The sequence below is a fragment of the Cimex lectularius genome, unplaced genomic scaffold, assembly GCF_000648675.2.
Source record: "Cimex lectularius strain Harlan isolate CLEC.00 unplaced genomic scaffold, Clec_2.1 scaffold97, whole genome shotgun sequence".
In the NCBI taxonomy this organism is placed as follows: Eukaryota; Metazoa; Arthropoda; class Insecta; order Hemiptera; family Cimicidae; genus Cimex; species Cimex lectularius.
Window position 1 is genome coordinate 674,014 of NW_019392672.1, and position 18,708 is coordinate 692,721.

Here is an 18,708-nt window from a genome sequence, read left to right on the forward strand (position 1 = left end):
AATTGAAAAATATTGGCATGCACTATCTGTAAAAGTGTATAGGAAGAGAGTGTACCACTTTGTTGAAGAATTAAGGCAGGTGATTTTGAAAGTGACTGAGGGGCAAAACCGTCTCCAACGAAGTGATAGTACTGTGTTTAACCAAGACAGGATTGTAAATACATGATGTTGTTAGAGCTCTTTTTTGAGCTCTACTACAAGCTCTCATGCCATACCTGGTTATAGTTTAAACAGGGACTATGACGACTCCTGGGCAGTACTGCTTCTGTTCATAGCAGAAAATGGATGCACAAACATTTGGGCAGTTAGAGATTATGTCGTTCATCAGTATGTGCATTCAAGAGAAAAATAATGGTTAAGAATTTGACCTGTTAAAAGACTGATTTAATAATTTAAAATTATAAGTATACACACTCTAAGAGTTGTTCCTTTACATATGTAAATTATGGTAATTTCAAGATATATTATTTTATTTGTGCTGAACAGTTTCATTTTTTTGTAATAGAGAGATAGAGAGAGGGAGAAGGAGTGATGGGAAGGGAGATAGAGCTGAGAAAGAAGAGTGAGAGAGAGAGATGGAATAGAAAAGTGTGAGAGAGAGAAAGAGAAAGGGAGATGAGACAGAAGATAGAAGAGAGAGATGAGAAAGAGAGAGGGCAAAAGAAAGAGAAATGAGATAGAAGATAGAAGAGGGAGTGAGTGAACAAGAGAAAGAGAGATGAGAGAGGAGATAGAAGAGATAGAGAAAGAGAGAGGGCAAAAGAAAGAGGGATGAGATAGAAGATAGAAGAGAGAGATAGAGATGAGATAGAAGAGGGTGAGAGAGAGAGAGAGAGAGAGAGAGAGGGAGAGAGAGAGAGAAAGAAAGAGAGAGAGAGAGAGAGAGAGAGAAAGGGAGATTAGATAGAAGAGAGAGAGAGATTTCTTATTGTATGAAATAGTGTATAGTAGTAGTATTAATAATAATAGACAAGTCTACAACGGATCAAATCAGTACCAGAAAATATCTGGCACCAGCAATCACACAACACCTCATAGCACATTCTTTAATATAGCTTTACATACTTAACATGTAAAGAAGAAATTTCCTTCAGCATGTATCACGACTATTTTGCCATCATCAGTGGTGAATTTGGAAATTTTATTTAGCTTTTTTAATAGACTAGACCAAAAGGAAATATTACAATTTATTATTACTATTTAATAAAGGATTATTTACATAAAAATATTATTAGTTTAATGCGGCGATTATTCTGGTAGGAGCTCCTGTGCCATTGTTGAGCATCATGGGCATTACAATTACGTCGAAAGTCGGTGGTAAGCTCGGATGGTTGAGGTTCACATTTTCCAGGATATAAATGTCGTTTTTCATCAACGAGACGTGCACATCCGTGTTACTCCCTTGGTCAGCCGAAGCGGTGTCGACGCCAACTCCGACCACCTGAATAATTGAAGAATTGATATTCTTATTAAGAGAAATTAATTAGAAGAGCAATAACTACTTTTCCACTGTCAACGATCCATTGGGCGGCTTCTAACGATAATCCGGGGAACCTGAGATCGTCGTCGCTGGGGCCGAGGTACTCCTTTCGATTTGGGTACTTGTGCGACCATCCGAATCCAACAATCACGACGGAATTCGATGGCATTGGCCCATTTGCTTTTTCCCATTCGGTCAATTTAGAGGCCGGCAGTTTGTACTTGTAATTGCCCGATGTTTCGGCGGAAGCATTGACGAATACAGCTAGAAAGGTATATTTATCGATTTGATTTTTAATAACAGTAACAAGAAAGTGGACGAACGTAAGAAATCCATAAGGGTAGACAAAATACCTTTAGTTATAAGTTTGGTTAAAGGGATGTCAGCTACTTTTCGGCCGTTTTTATCAAAGTGATACGGCGCGTCAAAATGGGTACCGGCGTGTTCTGCTGTCTTGAAGTCGTTAGAAGAGTACCACACGCCGTTTGGATCAGGACCGGCAAACTGAGATGTGTACCTAACGAATAAATCAATGTTGTGTATCTTGGAAATATTTTTTATAATTTACAAATAAAAACCGTAATTACTATAATGGGTGGTGGTCTTACCTTAAGCCTTTTTTGAGGTTGAAATAAAAATTTTAATTATACCAAATCCTATAAAATAAGTATAAATAGTCTAGTAAACAATCCTAAAGCCATCTAACTCAGGCTTTTTCTTGATTTACTGACAAGTATACTCTACATGATCAATCCAATGTCATTTTCGGTCCTCTTATTTTCGAAGTCGCACACGTCGTTTGGACATTAATTTAACGAACGGACACATTTTTCTAAAAATCCCCAACCAAACAGGCACTCCTTCAAGTATTAGTAAGATTATTTTCAGCCCAGAGGAAGAGCAAACCTTTCTTAATCGTCACAAACTGTGAGGACTTTTTCGTTTATTCTTTAGCAACTCTTTGTGCTCTGTCAGATGCCCAACAATACCAAACTCAGCCATTTTTCCGTTTTCCTCCACACCTTCCTCTTTTGGGCTCTATCAGAATTTAAATCATCCTAAATCGTCAGGCATATACGTTCTTCCTCTCCATTAATTCTTAAACTATCATCTTAAATCTACAGTTCATCACTAACCATCTCAAACCTTCCGTTACTAACTTTAACCATTCGTAATTACAAATTACTCTGTAGATTTAACAACACAAATACAGTGATGGCCAGCCAAAAGAATTGTTTTGTGGATAAAGGATTAAAAAAGCCAAACGCTTCCCTACGAGTAGGTGCTGTTCCTCTCATTCCACATTACGAAGGACCCTTTACAATTTTAATCAGGTCGGATAAAAATTACACCTTGGAAGTACGAAGAAGATCGGCTACTGTGTCTGTGGATCGTATTAAGCTTCAACGGACTTCAAACGGACTCTGCTAACAGCAGAACCGAATCTGTTTATCAACGTTCGCCGACTATCGAAACACCAGCTCCAGCATCTCCTACTACCAACCTCATCGAAAGACCTGATAAGGCAGTAACTCCAGCAGCCAATACCACCCGTGCAGTTCAGTACGCACCTTGGTTAAATTGATTTCTTGAAAAGGGGGAGAGTATTGTAGCGTCAACGCTACCTGTCCATTAGACAGAGCAAATGTTTGGACCTCCTAAATATGTAATTTAAATATCCACTTTTTACTTCGAAATGTAAAACAGTGATGTGTTAATTAGTTAGGTTTATATATATTATGCAGGGTGGGCGACCAAGATCCGAGGGATTAAATGCCTGGGTAGACTGGTACCCCATCCCTAAAAGGTCCGGGACTTGGTCGGTTCACGTGTCCTGCATAAACCTCTTGGACTTGTTCACAAACCCCAAGATTTTGGACCATTTTATCTCGGGGAGTGATTTGGTGATGTTCTCTCCTTCAAAGATTTCAAATCTAGACCTAGCATACCTATCACACTCTGCGAGGTAGTGCCTTGCCGTTTCTTCTTTTATTTCGCAGAAGCGGCAAAAGGGGTCTGGTAGAATACCCATTACGAAGAGGTGTCTTCTCAGCGGGCAGTGGCCCGTCCGAATACCTATCAGCCTCCTAATTCCCTTCCTTGAGATAGAGAATAGCCATTTCGATTCTGCTGGTTTGATCGCCTTAACAAACTCTTTCGATTGCCTGTGTCCGGGGGATAGATTCCACTCCCTAAGGAATTGTTTCATGTCCCAGTTATTGATACTCTCTTTCGCTGTGCTCATAGAGTGAGGTAATACCGGTTGTGGCCCGACAAACGCAGTATTAGAACCTTCTTTGGCTAGGCCATCCGCCTTTTCATTGCCATGGTGTCCTTTATGAGCTGGTATCCACATAAGGGTCACCTTATTCTCAAACCTGAGAAAAGATCCTATTGATAAGATCTATAGTTTCCTCCACCAGTCGTGATGTTGACAAATCTTTTTGTAATGCCCTAAGACTAGCCTGACTGTTAGAAAAGATTTTAATATCTTTTCCCTTAACTTTATTTTCCATTAGTTGTAGTGTAAGTTGAATGCAACTTATTTATATAGTTGAAACTACAACTCTCCAACCAATTGTGCATCTTCTTTTTTTCTAATAGCTGCATATTTGGATATACATTTAATTATCCCCATCACCAAGGGCCCATTTTCCTGTGAGGGTAGTTGTCCGAGTAAAAGCTGAAATCGCAAAGAAAGGTCAGCTCGTTGACTTGTATCAACGTACGACCGCTTTCCACTCCGGCCACTTTTGCAATTCATGTCGAGAAACGTGGTTGTAGAACGCCTTCAACCTGATGATGAGCTAAAGGCTCGAAATCCTGATCATTGCAAAACAAACTTACTGTGAGTAGGAAATATCTTTTTAAAAAGGATGGAGTAAAGTATTTCAGCTCTTTCTCTAAAGAAATAACTAACTGATTGCAACAGACTACTCATCTTTTCTAGTGCAACGCGATAGGTGTAAACGTCTTGTAAAGATCTTAACAGTATGAACTTCATTATGAAACATGGAGAATCTTTCCTACCAAGAAAAAGAAAACATTGTCAACACGTACCTAAACTTTGCTCCTCCCGGAAACTCGATGGTGTTCTCGTCTACCACATGTCCGAGGTCGACGTAATTTTTTGAACTGCATCCTTTGAACGGCTGGGCCTGCGTCAACGCGAATAAGTTTAAAATAGTCAACATCATCTGAAAATAAAACAAATACATAAAGCAGATAAGATTGATTATAGAATATGCGGAACTAACAGTGGATCACATGAAAATTTTATCATACTTCATTTAACGCGGGTAATTTCTCGCTAGCGTATACAGAATTATGATAATTTTATTTTAATTATAAACGAGACTAATTAAAAAATTCCCTTTCAGGTGGTAAAGAATAACGCTATTTTTGTCTTACAGTTAGATTTATATAATATTTGTATAAGCTTAAATCTGCACACGGATGTTCATAGTTGAACACTTCTTGCAGTCCACCGCCAATTCCAGGTTTTGTAATGTACAACAAATTACCGGCAGGACTCGAGAATCGCCCACCCCGGGTGTCGGCAGTCCATCTATTCACACTAATAAATACATTCACTCTCGACATACGCTAGAGAAATTATCATTACTATACAGAATGAAAGAATCCTGAGGACCCAGATAATCTCTGCCGTGCTCGAGCACATTGTCATATCGGGTGGCATTCCAACGCGCTCTCTATATGGAGCCAAGGAAATGTCGCTTCGATTCTTCACTGCTAGAACAAAATACAACTGCAAATATTAAAGAATTATTGTTTGTTCGTAGAATAAAGAAACCACTCATCAATCACTCATCACCAAACATTCAAAAAATTAGAAGAATGTACTAAACTCATAAAGCAAAAACTTACCGAGAATTCTATTAACGAATTTGTAAAAAAATGATATAATAGACCTCTTAAATATATGCCTACTATCTAATTATTGTAAATTCAATAATAAATTTTACGAAATGAAAGGGTTACCAATGGGGTCTCCATTATCCCCACTTTGTGCTGAAATATTCATGGATAATGTCGAAAAAAATCTTTTCAAATCAAAGAACAAATTAATTAAATATGTTCATTTCTGGAAACGCTATGTAGACGATATTTTATGCATATGGTCGGGAACATTAGAGGCTCTCAAAGAATTCCTACAACTAATTAATTCTCTACACCGTAATATAAATTTTACATTGGAAATTGGCACTTTTTAGACCTAAAACTGTCCATAATAAACAACCTAGTGAAATAGATGTATATAGAAAACCCACAACTACAGACACTATGATACCAGCGGATTCTTCCCACCCATGGTCCCAAAAGGCTGCTGGTTTCATTTGGCTCATAGACCGGATGTTAAAACTTCCGCTAACACCTGATAATTATAAAAAAGAATTATAAAACTATTAAAACCTTAGCAAAAAACAACGGGTATCAAGAAATATTTATTGATAGGTTGCTAGTTAAAAAAATAAAAAAATTAACTTTAAACGAATCAACAATAGGGCTCAGCCACCCCACCACAAATGAATCATAAGGTTTCCGTTGTTTGCCATACATTGGTGAATTATCGGAAAAAGTTAGTAAAATTTTTAAACAAGAAGGTTTTAGAATAGCTTTTAGAAGTATGGGTTCACTTAAAAACATCCTCTCAAAACCTAGACAAAGTAGACAACTTGGCAAAAAGCGGGGTTTACCAACTCAAATGTAATGATTGTGATATTAAATATATAGGACAATATATAAAAACAAGAGTAAAAGAACACTTGCCTAAATCGAGCAAATTTTCGGAATTTAAGGACCATCTAAAAGAAACAAAACATAATTTCAATTCAAATCTAAATACAAGAGTGTTACATAGTTTCAACAATGGGAAAGAATTAGATTGGTTTGAGAAATTTGAAATTAAAAAAATGTAAAATTGAACATGGTGATAAATGCATTAATAATATAACAGATTTTGATCTACCTCCCATTTTAAATATGTGCATAAATAATATCAAACATCCAAATAATTAAACTAATTATTTTAATTGTTATTATTTTTATAGTAATTTAATAATATTAAGTATTTACTAGTATAATATTTATTTGTGTTATAATTTCCGCGTTTCGCACGTACAAATTGAGTGCCATTAAAAAAATCAGCTGCTAATTGGAACATCGCGTTGGCGGAGGTATCAGCGGGTTCACTTTGGCAATTCATGTCGAGAGACGTGGTTGTAGAAGTCCTTCAACCTGATGATGAGCTAAAAGGCTCGAAATCCGGATCGTTGCGAAACAACTTAATGTGAGTAGGAACTATCTTTTTAAAAAGGATTGAACACCACACTCACTCCATCATTTATCATTTCTATTCAAAAAATTAAACAACGATATAGAGGTTAATTATGAACAAGTGTGGTGATCAGTGACCGTTAGTCTATGATTATTCGAAAATCGTGAGATGCGATCTGGTGTTTCAGAAATACATTTTCTTTACCGTGCCAACGTTTCGATCTTTATTGAGATCATCTTCAGAGTCAAAGTGTTTGTTTTCTGTGTAATTGTGCCATTCTTGCGTGTCGTGTTGAGAGTGCGCTGAAGATGATCTCAATAAAGATCGAAACGTTGGCACGATAAAGAAAATGTTTTTCTGAAACCTTCGTTACACTAGACCGCATCTCACGCTTTCCGAATAATTATTATGAACAAGATTTAAGTCAATTTTACCGATTTAATGTTCTCTGTAAGATATGTCTGAATCAGAACGAATGAACAAACAAAGTGATAATAAGATAAAAATTAATTTGTAGAATAGATGAAGTTTTTATGTGATGTTATAAGAATAAAATTGAGGTTGATGATGTGTGTTGGTAGGTATTCATGCTTCAATGATATACAAACCCTACACGGCCAAAGTGACAGAGTGCCTCACTGAAGATGGCACAATGCCGAAACGCGTTTGAGTTATCAACAAGCAAGTAATGACAGATCCAATAAGTGACCCTATGAGGTTCAGCATGACAATAAGATTGGTCTAAAGACAAGTTTAATTGCAATTGGTATGAACTGTGAAACAGCTGAAATCATTAGTTTCAAGAGACACATTATTTACTCCAAGAAAACTGTTAGTGTTTAACTATGGACAAGGACATTGATTTGTTTAAGAATATTATCGGTTATATTTAAGATATGTCTGCCAATAAAGGGATAAATTGACTAATTTCATTATTATAAATGCATAAGCTTGACAAAAAGTCGTTGATTCTTGACAAAAAGATAATCTTAGAAACATTGAATAAACAATAAATAAATACTGATTTAGATCAAGACAGTGCATATAACGCGAATTCTCACGGTGTGCACGAATAAACAACTTGTACGAAAATTCGTCAGGATTTTAATTTTGTTAAAAATACGTTTTCAAAACATGTACTTACAGCTCCTTTTTAAGTTACGGTCTGCCGGTGACTGGCGAGGAAGTCGGTTTTGCAAGTGGGAAAGAGGATCCTTGACACGTTTATATCCCGTTGCCCAAAAGAATACTACGTCCTTGTTGTTAGGTGGCCTTGATGATAGATAAAATTGAAAAAAACTATTATCGGAGATAAAGGTTGTAAAATATCTCCGAAGTGACACGAACACGGAGAACAGTACGTATTTGAAACCATGTTGTTAAATGGTGAGAGTTTAAACTTAATGATCATTTAGAAAGGCAATAGAACACCTAGGAATGAAAATAGGTTGGAAAGCATCGTTTAAAAGTGACGAATTATCCAATTTCTAGCTGCTTTGTTCTGTCAGATGCGTTTCGCCATTTTCAGCGGCGTATGTTCTTTGTTCAGAACAACTTTTCGTTTATTGGTTGTAACAGTTTTTTAATGCTTTAAATGGAGTAAATTACCTGTGCGAGTCGTTAATATTACATATTGTGATCCTAAATTTCCTCGTGAGGAATGCGAATTTATGTAAATAGTAGAAAAAATAAAGGACTGTTACAAAAAAATATATGTAAGTTATTTTACGTACCACGGTTGAAAATCAATCTACTAAGGTCATCTCACACAAAACTCGTAATGAACCCTCAACGATCTGTCAATTTAAAATTTCACCATTGTGGGCAAAACGTACTGATAGAATAGAAAACGAAGAAAATTATAATCACACTGAACACAAAGAAACTTAGAATCATTTACACGCAAAGATATTCATATTTTGTTTATTTGAAACTGTATTTATTTTTACCGTTACATTAATCACAACGAACTTAATTTAATGTAAACCAAATTAAACGAGATCAGAAATTCATCAGGTTTAGTAAAAATTATTTAATTATGATGGTTTGAAAGAAAATTGGCCAAAATGTGTGGTGATTACCAACCGAACCATTACCAACGTTTTTTTCCCATGGTCGGCTCTTTTCACCTCAAAGAAGGACGACTCCTTATACAAAAATGTCTTTCTCTACCGACTCCTTCCCCACCCCCTTTAAAATCCAAAGTGTATAAACATAAAACAGCAATATCTCACTAGCTCAACACGACACGCAAGAACGGCACAATTACACAGAAGACAAACACTTTGAGTGAGTAGAAATACTTTGATTGAATGCAAAAAATGTTTTTTTTTTTTTTGCATTGTATAAATCACGTTTTTCCACATCCTACATGTATTTGTTAAATTTAAACAATATTTGTAAATCCCAGGCCCTGAAGATGATCTCAATAAAAATCGAAACGTTGGGACGATAAAGAAAATGTTTTTCTGAAACCTACGTCACACCACACCGCATCTCACGATTTCCGAATAATCAATTCACCAAAATACTGGAAATTTAGTGCTAGATTAAAATTTAAGTAACAATTTATTACCTAGTTTTGCTCTTAATAACCGTATACCTACTGGTATGAAGTGGCGGACAGCCTGGCCAAAGTAGGATCAAATACTGCGTTTGTCGGGCCACAACCGGTATTACCCCACTCTATAAGCACAGCGAAAGAGAGTATTAGTTGCTGGGGCATGAAACAATTCCTTAAAGAATGGAATATGTCCCCCGGACACAGGCAATCGAGTTTCTGAAGGAAATCAAACCAAAAGAAACGAAATGGTTCTCTAACTCTAGGAGGGGAATTAGGAGGCTGATAGGTATCCTAACGGGCCATTGCCCGTTGAGAAGACACCTCTTCATAATGGGTACTCTACCAGACCCCTTTTGACGCTTCTNTATATATACCTACTGGTACACAATATACACTACAGGTATTTTGGTCGTTTTCGATCACCATTTTCATTCATCTATTGTTGATGGTTTGGTCTGCCATTTCGGCATATGTCGTCTTCAGTGGGTGGTATTTATGTTATTTTGTCCATGCAACAAGTGAGTCAATATGAATAGGTCATGTAGGCATGTTCCAGAAACATTTTGAAGACGACACAAAATATGAAGGTTGATCTTTCATAATTCAAAGAATCGTGTTGGGAACTGTAAGGTCATTATCAGTATTGATTCTCCTAGTTTACTTATTCTCAGACTTGCTTTGGTATTTATCCATCTTCAATGGTTGGTCTGCGTGCTATATTGTCAACGAGTGCTTTTATAAGTTACTCGGCATTAATTTTTTTTTGGCATTGAGTTTTTGTCTTCAGTCATGTTTAATGTTTATGTTTCGGGATGGTTTTGCTATTTCTCGCACTGGTCTATCGCACAGAACAAAGTATTCCTTTCTTCGTCATTTCTAACAACTACATGTTCCGCATTTTCTATTTGGATCATTGTCTTTATTTCCTATGTGTAAGTATGCATTACATACTTGGTTGCTGTGGTTTGACCGTAGTCTGCCTATCGTAATAATGCCTTTCATACGTTTCTTTGATGAACCAAGGGACACATCCGACTTTCGGAAAGATGGATTTATACCATTGCCCAGTGCTTCATGATCTACATCTATTCTGCCACTGTGCAATCGGTCCTCTTTTAATAACACTGATGGCATCGTAATGGGATATTTTCAACTCTTTTTCTATTTCTGATTTTCGTAGCTGACTTGGCCAGTTCGTCGGCTTTCTCATTTCCTTTCAATGAACAGTGGTGGCCTCTTACTCACAAGAATAGAATTTGTTTTCCTTTATACCGGAGTTCATTTATTTTATTTATAATTTTAACTGCCAATTCAGTACCATATGATTTGGTCGTGACGCTGGATAAGGCACTCCTACAATCCAAACAAATTAATACCTGATTGCCTTCAATATATTCCGCGTATTCAAGAGCCAACAGAATTGCATACGTTTCGCAAGTAAACGAGGAAGACTCATTTGGTAAACGGTACGATGCACATTTATTATTGGAAGAGTCATAGTCCACCCGACTTTCCATCCATCTTGGAACCGTCTGTGAATATAATAGTCGCCTTGGGCCACTTTTGGTGGATGGGTTCGAGGAATCTTAAGATTTCTTCATTACGTGGGAATTTGGAAAAATCTGGTAGAATAATTAAACGGGATTTTTGCATTGTAGAAAAGAATTCAAAATTGAATAATGGTAATTTGTTATTCACTTGAATTGATTGGAGTAACCTAGGGCATTCCCTCCCTAAGGTACTAATTAATGGCTGTTTTTTAAATCCAATAAGGAGATGTAAGAACTTCAATCGTCAAATTGAGAATTTTTTGGTAGAGTTGGTGGTGTTAGGAATGGTTTTAAGGACATATTCGGTTATAATTACAACACGAAATCCAGCGAGAATAAACAAACCAAGAGTCGATCAAGCAACGTATGCCTAATTTTTTTGTTTGATTTATATAGTCTTTCTCCGATCACCTCCATACAATGCCGAAGTGGAAATTTTCAACTAGTTTTACGGTCGCACCCTCCGTTTCCCGTCTATCCCGACCGAATGGTAAAATGCACAGCGGGAAGCACTCCCCGCACGCATTATTTATACGGACCGGGGCCGAGTTAAACGTCAGAGGTAAGAACCAATATATAAATTTTATTACGAGATGCATAAAAAGTGGGTAAGTGAGGGGGCGATGACGGGGCCTCGTTCGGCCGTGACAGCCGTCCATAAAGCTGGGCCGGCAAAGTGAGTTTCTTTGTCACTCGGTGCTAAGAAACAAAACCACCTCCGTGTATTTGACTGGAGGATAAGTGGGACCGTGGTTATTGGGGGCAGTAACCACCCCGGGCATAAACAGAAGCCGGCATTTTAGGCTCCACCCCCGTTGATTGCCCGGGCAGCACTCTCGCATATATTACCCTTCCTGGGTACCCAGTCATAAACCCAGGATTCATCTTTACCTCCTGGTCCTTTTTTTACGGGCCTTTTTGCAAATGAATCCTTCCCCGGCACCACCTCTTTCCTCATTTCCGCCGCATTACGCTGGGAAAACCTCAACTTTTTTTCACCTACTCAACAAAAACGATCCTGTTGCCTGGACCCTTCGTCTAACAACAAATCTAAAAAAATACACTTTTAGGGATCAGGGGGGTAGAAGTGGTTTGGTCAAATTAGCTTATCTACTTTCTCAGCAAGTCTTAAGTCAAACGACTTGCGACTTATTGTAACTGCTGAACATACGACACTTGAGATCTAGAAAATTACAAATCTAAAACAGAGAATCCAAGCAATGCTGACCGAGAAAAAACTTTTTATACAAAGAACGCTATAACATTTGCTTAATTTTGTTCATAATTAAATTGTAATGAACATAAGATATTTTATCTAGTAGTTGTGTTTTGGAACTATTAGTAAAAAATGTATTAAAAATTTTTTTCTAGTTCAACATCGTGTTGTTAGTTAACAAAAGTTTCGACAACAGAACAGACTTTTTTTAATGGATCAGCAAAATTTGTTGAACTTGTTCATAATTAAATCCTTGACGAATGTTTGTGAAAGTTGTTGGTTTAATGCCTGGAAATTAATTATTAACAAATAAGGTAGGGTGGTTCTGTTATTTATTTATAATATAAAACTGATGACGTAAAAATAGATATATGAAAAAATGATAATGTTCACTATTTTAAACAAGTTATGTTATATTCCGGCTTTTGGAATAGAACTAATGAAATATTCCATTTTTTATATAAAACAGCATTTGGTATTTGTAATGAATATTTATTTTGTAATTTTTTCTTATCTCCTTTCTATTCCATTTGTGGCAACCTAACTAGATCCAACAATCGACCAGTATTGTTTTTAATTTGGACATCAACTCCCCATCTCAACCAAACCGATTGATTACACGACATTTGAAAAATGGCAAAAGGAGGGAAAACTCATAAGGTTGGGTTGAGATGGGGAGTTGGTGTCCGAGTGGATCGAGGTCACGATAGNGATCGAAACGTTGGCACGATAAAGAAAATGTTTTTCTGAAACCTACATCACACCAGACCGCATCTCACGATTTCTAAATAAATATCGATTAACGGTCACTAATCACCACACTTAAATATTAACAATGTAAAACCGATGGATTTAAAAAAAAATTAAATTCAAGTTGATGGATTTTTATTACCAATTAAGCAATGCTAGCGATAAACTAGATGAAAATTAGGTCTGACTATTCTTGTTGAACGATTGAAACCTTTTTCTTTAAATTTCGATACAATACAAACATGATCTGAAATTTTGTAACAAAAACAATAAACCGAATTATGTGTGGTGATTAGTGACCGTTTGTCGATGAATGTTCAGAAATCGTGAGATGCGGTCTGGTATATACTTTAATTGAATATAAAAAAAATAATTATTTGCATTGTATAAATTCACTTTTTTCCTCATCCTACATGTTTTTGTTAAATTTAAACAATGTTTGTAAATCCCAGGCCCTGAAGATGACCTCAATAAAGATTGAAACGGTCACGATAAAGAAAATGTTTTTCTGAAACCTACATCTCACCAGACAGAACATTCATCGACAAACGGTCATTAATCATCACACATAATTCGGTTTATTGTTTTTGTTACAAAATTTCAGATCATGTTTGTATTGTATCGAAATTTAACGAAAAAGGTTTCAATCGTTCAACAAGAATAATCAGACCTAATTTTCATCTAGTTTATCGCTAGCATTGCTTAATTGGTAATAAAAATCCATCAACTTGAATTTTACATTGTTAATATTTATGTGTGGTGATTAGTGACCGTTAATCGATATTTATTTAGAAATCGTGAGATGCGGTCTGGTGTGATGTAGGTTTCAGAAAAACATTTTCTTTATCGTGCCAACGTTTCGATCTTTATTGAGATCATCTTGAGGGCCTGGGATTTACAAACATTGCTTCGTAAAAGAAATACTTTGATTGAATATAAAAAATGTACACCAGACCGCATCTCACGATTTCTGATTAATCATCGAATAACGGTCACTAATCACCACACATTTCCCAAAACGCTTTTTCACTTTTCGGCGTTCATTCTACCATATAATATCTTAAACCAAAGAAAACTCCAGGGTTTGACCTTATTCAATTCTGCTCTTCGTACTACCTACTTCTCCATATCAAATAAATCAACATTTTGCTGTTAATGTGCAGTCCTAAATATTTGACGCGACTGGAAGTTTGTATCTCTTTGTGTATGTACAATGTAGTGCAAGACTATTTTTTCAATATGAACGTACTTTAAGTACATTTTTCTTTATTCAGACTTGTCTCCACTTTTTGCACCATCTTCGACAAGCTCCATTCTTGGATGTTGGAGGTAGCTTGGATAGGGTTGGGGTTAGAGGGCAATAATGGTGATGACGGTATTTGGGCGTGTAGGTAGGTCAGCAGTATACATGATATAATGGAAGGGACCAAGAATGCTTCCAGATTTGAAAATATTTTTCATCCATTGGATATTTTACATGACATTATTTTTGTCCTAGTCAAATATAAGAACATTCTGATTTCAAAAAGTGTATTGTTTAAAGAAATGAATTATTAATTGCGTATTTATTAATTAAATTCACTTTATTTATTAATAGTTTGAAATCATTATTCCCTTCGTTTTTAGTTTATGTACAGAAAGGGGTCGAAAACCATGTTTATCGAATTTCAAATTTATGTTATCATTAGTTCCGTCTTCTGTCCGCTAATAAAACTTTTCGGGATAAAGGGAAAAGGACGAAGGATGGAGGGTGCTGTGGGAGGCGAAGGTAAATCTATTTCTACGGGCCCGGGGGGGGGTCGCGTATAAATCACGCCGAGATAGACGGTAGCAGAGTACTATGAATGTATACGAGTCTATTATTCTGTCAGCTATAGATATATCGGTTTAATATTGAGAAGAGGGTGCCAAATAGCGAGTGGGTGCGAGCCGCACGTGAAAGACTGCGTGGAAGAAGCGGAGGTCGATAAAACGCCCGAGGTGCCCAGCGCGATCAATCATCCGCAGGGTCGACGTGGATCTCGTTCGAGAAAATTCAGAGGATTGCATTTCAGTTCAACGTGCATGATGCAGGAGCAAATACAATTGAAAAAATCGTTTTCTCGAGAAGAATGCATAAAATATAATAAAGTGAATTGGATAAAATATAGCTACCATCACTTTGATCTTAATATGTAGATTTTTTAAAAACCAACATTTCTTCTATTATTGGAACACTAACCTTTGGGAATTTGGCGCTGTAAATAATAAGTGAACTGTCGCTACTTGGCACCGGACATTGGGTTACCTGTGCGAGGCCTGAAGCGTCCTCTTTCCAACGATATGCGTTACGTACAATATTTAGTGACCGTTAATTAATGATTATTAAAAAGACGTGAGATCCAGTCTGGTGTGATGTAGATTAGAAAAACATTTTCTTTATCGTGCCAACGTTTCGATCTTTTCAATTAATTAATGTTTTGGTTTTTTCGAACCCACGATCTTCGGCTAGATACGCCGCTGCTCTACCATTTGAACTATCATGACTTCGATCCACTCGGACACTAACTTCCCATCTCAACCCCACCTTTTGAATTTTGCCTCCTTTTTGCCATTTTTCACGATTTCACGACATTAGAAAAATCCTATGGACTGATGTATCATCATGTTCACATTTAACAGCATACTAAACCGTTGGAATTTTCAAAACTGGGCAGAAGAAAATCCGAGAATTTCGTAATCATCAGGTGGTTCACAGTGACAACGTTTGGTGTGGACGTGTCCGAAAATTGGTCCTTATTCCTACAAAGATAATTTAAATGTCGCTCAGTTCCTCAATTTTTTGAGTGAGGTTTTACGCACTACTGTTTATTAGATGATGTTCCTCTGCAACAACGACAAAGAATGATCCTACAGCTTAACGGATGCACACCATTCTTTGCAGGTGTGACGTTATTTGAATCGTCACTTCCTGGATAATTGGAGAGGACCTCATGGTCCGATCTGTTGCCCTCCTCGGTCCCCCGATTTAACTTCACTTGATTTTTTTTCATAGGGTCCATTTAAAAAACAATTTCTACGCCAATCATAACCCAGCAACCTCAGTTGAATAACTGCGGTAAAGGATAGAAAATGCTTGTCAATCCATTTCCCCTGACTCTATCGCTCTGAGCACCGGTGCTTAAATGTGGTTAAAAAGAGCAAATCTTTGCATCTTAACGCAAAGCAGGCAGTTCGAACATGAAATGTGGTTAATAAATAGCATCCAAATGACTGTTTTTTTTTCCAAACTTTTTGCCATAACTTTATTTTTTAACCAATTTAAAATCCGATTGCACCATTGTTTTCAGCGTAAGAAATCCATTAAAATGATTTGTCAGGATGAGTAGGGTCATATTTGAAATTTAGAAGTTCAACTGGGCCTGAGATCCCCTGTATAATTTTCTCCAAAAAAGGTAATAATTATTCTGAAATCGTGAGATGCGGTCTGGTCTGATGTAGGTTTCAGAAAAACATTTTCTTTATCGTGCCAACGTTTCGATCTTTATTGAGATCATCTTCAGGGCCTGGGATTTATAAACATTGTTTAAATGATACAATATACGATGTGAATATGAGTTTATACAATGATGTACACAATATAGAAATTTTAGGTTTAATCAAAGTATTTGTACTCACTCCAAGTGACAGTTTTCTGTATAGATGTGACACAATGGTGTGTCGTGTTAGTAAGATTTTAATGTTTTTTGTTTATATTTGTTTGATTTTGAAGGAATGGGGAAGGAAGAAGGGATAGAAATTCATTTTTCGTTGAGGAGTCGGCTTCTTTGAAATGAAAGGGATTGACAATGCAAAAAAGGGGTAATGGCTGTCGTTCGAGCATAAGTTAGCCTTTCTGGATTATTATAGACGGGATTATTAGGGAAAAGAGAGATAAATTGTTATGGATTTAGTCTATGAGGAATTGTTTGATTTGTGGAGTATAATGTTGTATTATATGTTTTGTGTGTTATATGTGTGTTATTGATATTGAATTCGATTTATGATATTAGCGTAACTGCGCCTGAGTTTAGATCTGCTTGTTCTGTAATTGATACTGTGTTTATCTCTGTTGATGTAAATCATTTCTAAAAAGTTACGTTTATGTTTCTTTTGTTCTGTGTAATATTTTTGGATTGTTGAAATCGAAATTGTGTCGGTGTTCAAAAAGGTGGGTAGCCAGCGCTGTGGAATTTTGTTAGGGTGTTTTGCAATCATCGATATGTTGTTTTACTGTCTTATCCAGATATTGGGATGTACTATATTTTATACTGTTGATTTTATAAATTACATCAGATTTATTTGTTACAGGTGTGCCATCTTTAATTTTGGTAAAAAAGGGTGTGAATAGTTTCATACTTTTTGAAGAGTATTTTAAACTTATCAGAAGAAGGAAATGTGTTTCATTTGTGTGATAGGCCGTGTACGAATGGAGGATATGTATGATGGTTGGTCTGTGTTTGATAGAATTGACATGGTGTTATTAGTGATAGTTGATGATGTAACTGTTGAGTTGTAGTTGTTGAATATTCTATTGATTATATGTTTAGGGTAGTGATCGTTATGTAGGACGTGTTTGTATATATTTGTGTTCTTGTAGTGAAAAGATTCATGGCTCAGGGTAATAATTCTGTGAAGAAGCCTGCTTATCACTTTAAAAAGTTGCACATTCTCAGTACAACTTAATTTTTCCACGATATTTCAGAAATATATTTCTACGTATCTTTATTAGTGTTATGACATTTGTCGTTCATTTTGTGATGATGTTTACATGTTATGATGTTAAGTGTTATGCTTGGACAGTGGTACGCTGTCAAATAACTTAGTTCGTGTAATCACTAACATAAATTTCCAGAAATCTAACTTTTTTTGTATTATTTCTTCCAAACTAAGGAATTAAAATTTATACTTAAGATTTTTTCTGTTTGAAAACATGGTTCTACAAAATGTATTTATTTGGCCCATAGAACGTATGTTGAAGCCCCCCCCCCTAACACCCTTTCATTATAAGAAAGAACTTTTTTTAAGAACTTAAGAAAGAATTTTTAATCTCAACTAAAAACCTTAATTAATTGTAATATATTAATTGGTCAAGCGGACCAAGAAATTAGTGAATTTAGTGAATTAAAATGAAGTATACTTCACTAAAGCTTTCCGTGGCCATTTCATTTGTCGCCGAGAATCCAATCCGATTACATGTAGGATGTGGAAAAAAAGTGAATATATACAATGCAAAAAATATATATTTATATATATTCAATCAAAGTATTTCTACTCACTCAAAGTGTTTGTCTTCTGTGTAATTGTGCCATTCTTTTCACCTCAAAGAAGCCGACACCTTATTCAAAAATGTCTTTTCTATACCGACCTCCTTCCCCACCCCTCCAAAATCCAACGTATATAAACATAAAACAGCAATATCGCACTGGCACTCTCAACACGACACGCAAGAACGGCACAATTACACAGAAGACAAACACTTTGAGTGAGTAGAAATACTTTGATTGAATATAAAATATATTTTGCATTGTATAAATTCACTTTTCCACATCCTAAATGTATTTGTTAAATGTAAACATTGTTTGTAAATCCCAGGCCCTGAAGATGATCTCAATAAAAGATCGAAACGTTGGCACGATAAAGAAAATGTTTTTCTGAAACCTACATCACACCAGACCGCATCTCACGATTTCTGAATAATTATTGATTAACGGCCACTAATAATCATCACACGAAAGGTAATAATTTGAAAATAGACTAAAAATATTAAACTCGTATATTTTTTTTATATAGCGTCATTGGTTCAAGAGATATTCAGCCGGGCCATCTAAA

The 18,708-nt window shown here is 36.1% G+C and overlaps 1 protein-coding gene across 1 annotated transcript; it reads right to left on the reverse strand.

The window, feature by feature from the left end:
* Positions 1-1,168: 1,168 nt before the first annotated feature.
* Positions 1,169-5,394, reverse strand: LOC106667031 (kynurenine formamidase-like). The gene is made up of 6 exons (XM_014394628.2): positions 5,369-5,394; positions 5,106-5,230; positions 4,541-4,677; positions 1,834-1,997; positions 1,503-1,744; positions 1,169-1,441 (listed from the first exon to the last, which is right to left on the reverse strand). The coding sequence occupies exons 2-6, from the start codon at positions 5,178-5,180 to the stop codon at positions 1,232-1,234; spliced, it is 828 nt and encodes a 275-aa protein (XP_014250114.1). The 5' UTR covers positions 5,181-5,230; positions 5,369-5,394; the 3' UTR covers positions 1,169-1,231.
* Positions 5,395-18,708: the final 13,314 nt, after the last annotated feature.

Coding starts and splice junctions, on each gene's coding strand:
- LOC106667031 (XM_014394628.2), bottom strand. CDS start 5,180: ATGCCACCCGATATGACAATGTGCTCGAGCACGGCAGAGATTATCTGG. Junction 1,998..4,540: donor CCGGGAGGAGCAAAGTTTAG/GTACGTGTTGAC, acceptor TTTATTCGTTAG/GTACACATCTCAGTTTGCCG. Junction 1,442..1,502: donor GGATCGTTGACAGTGGAAAA/GTAGTTATTGCT, acceptor TCAATTATTCAG/GTGGTCGGAGTTGGCGTCGA.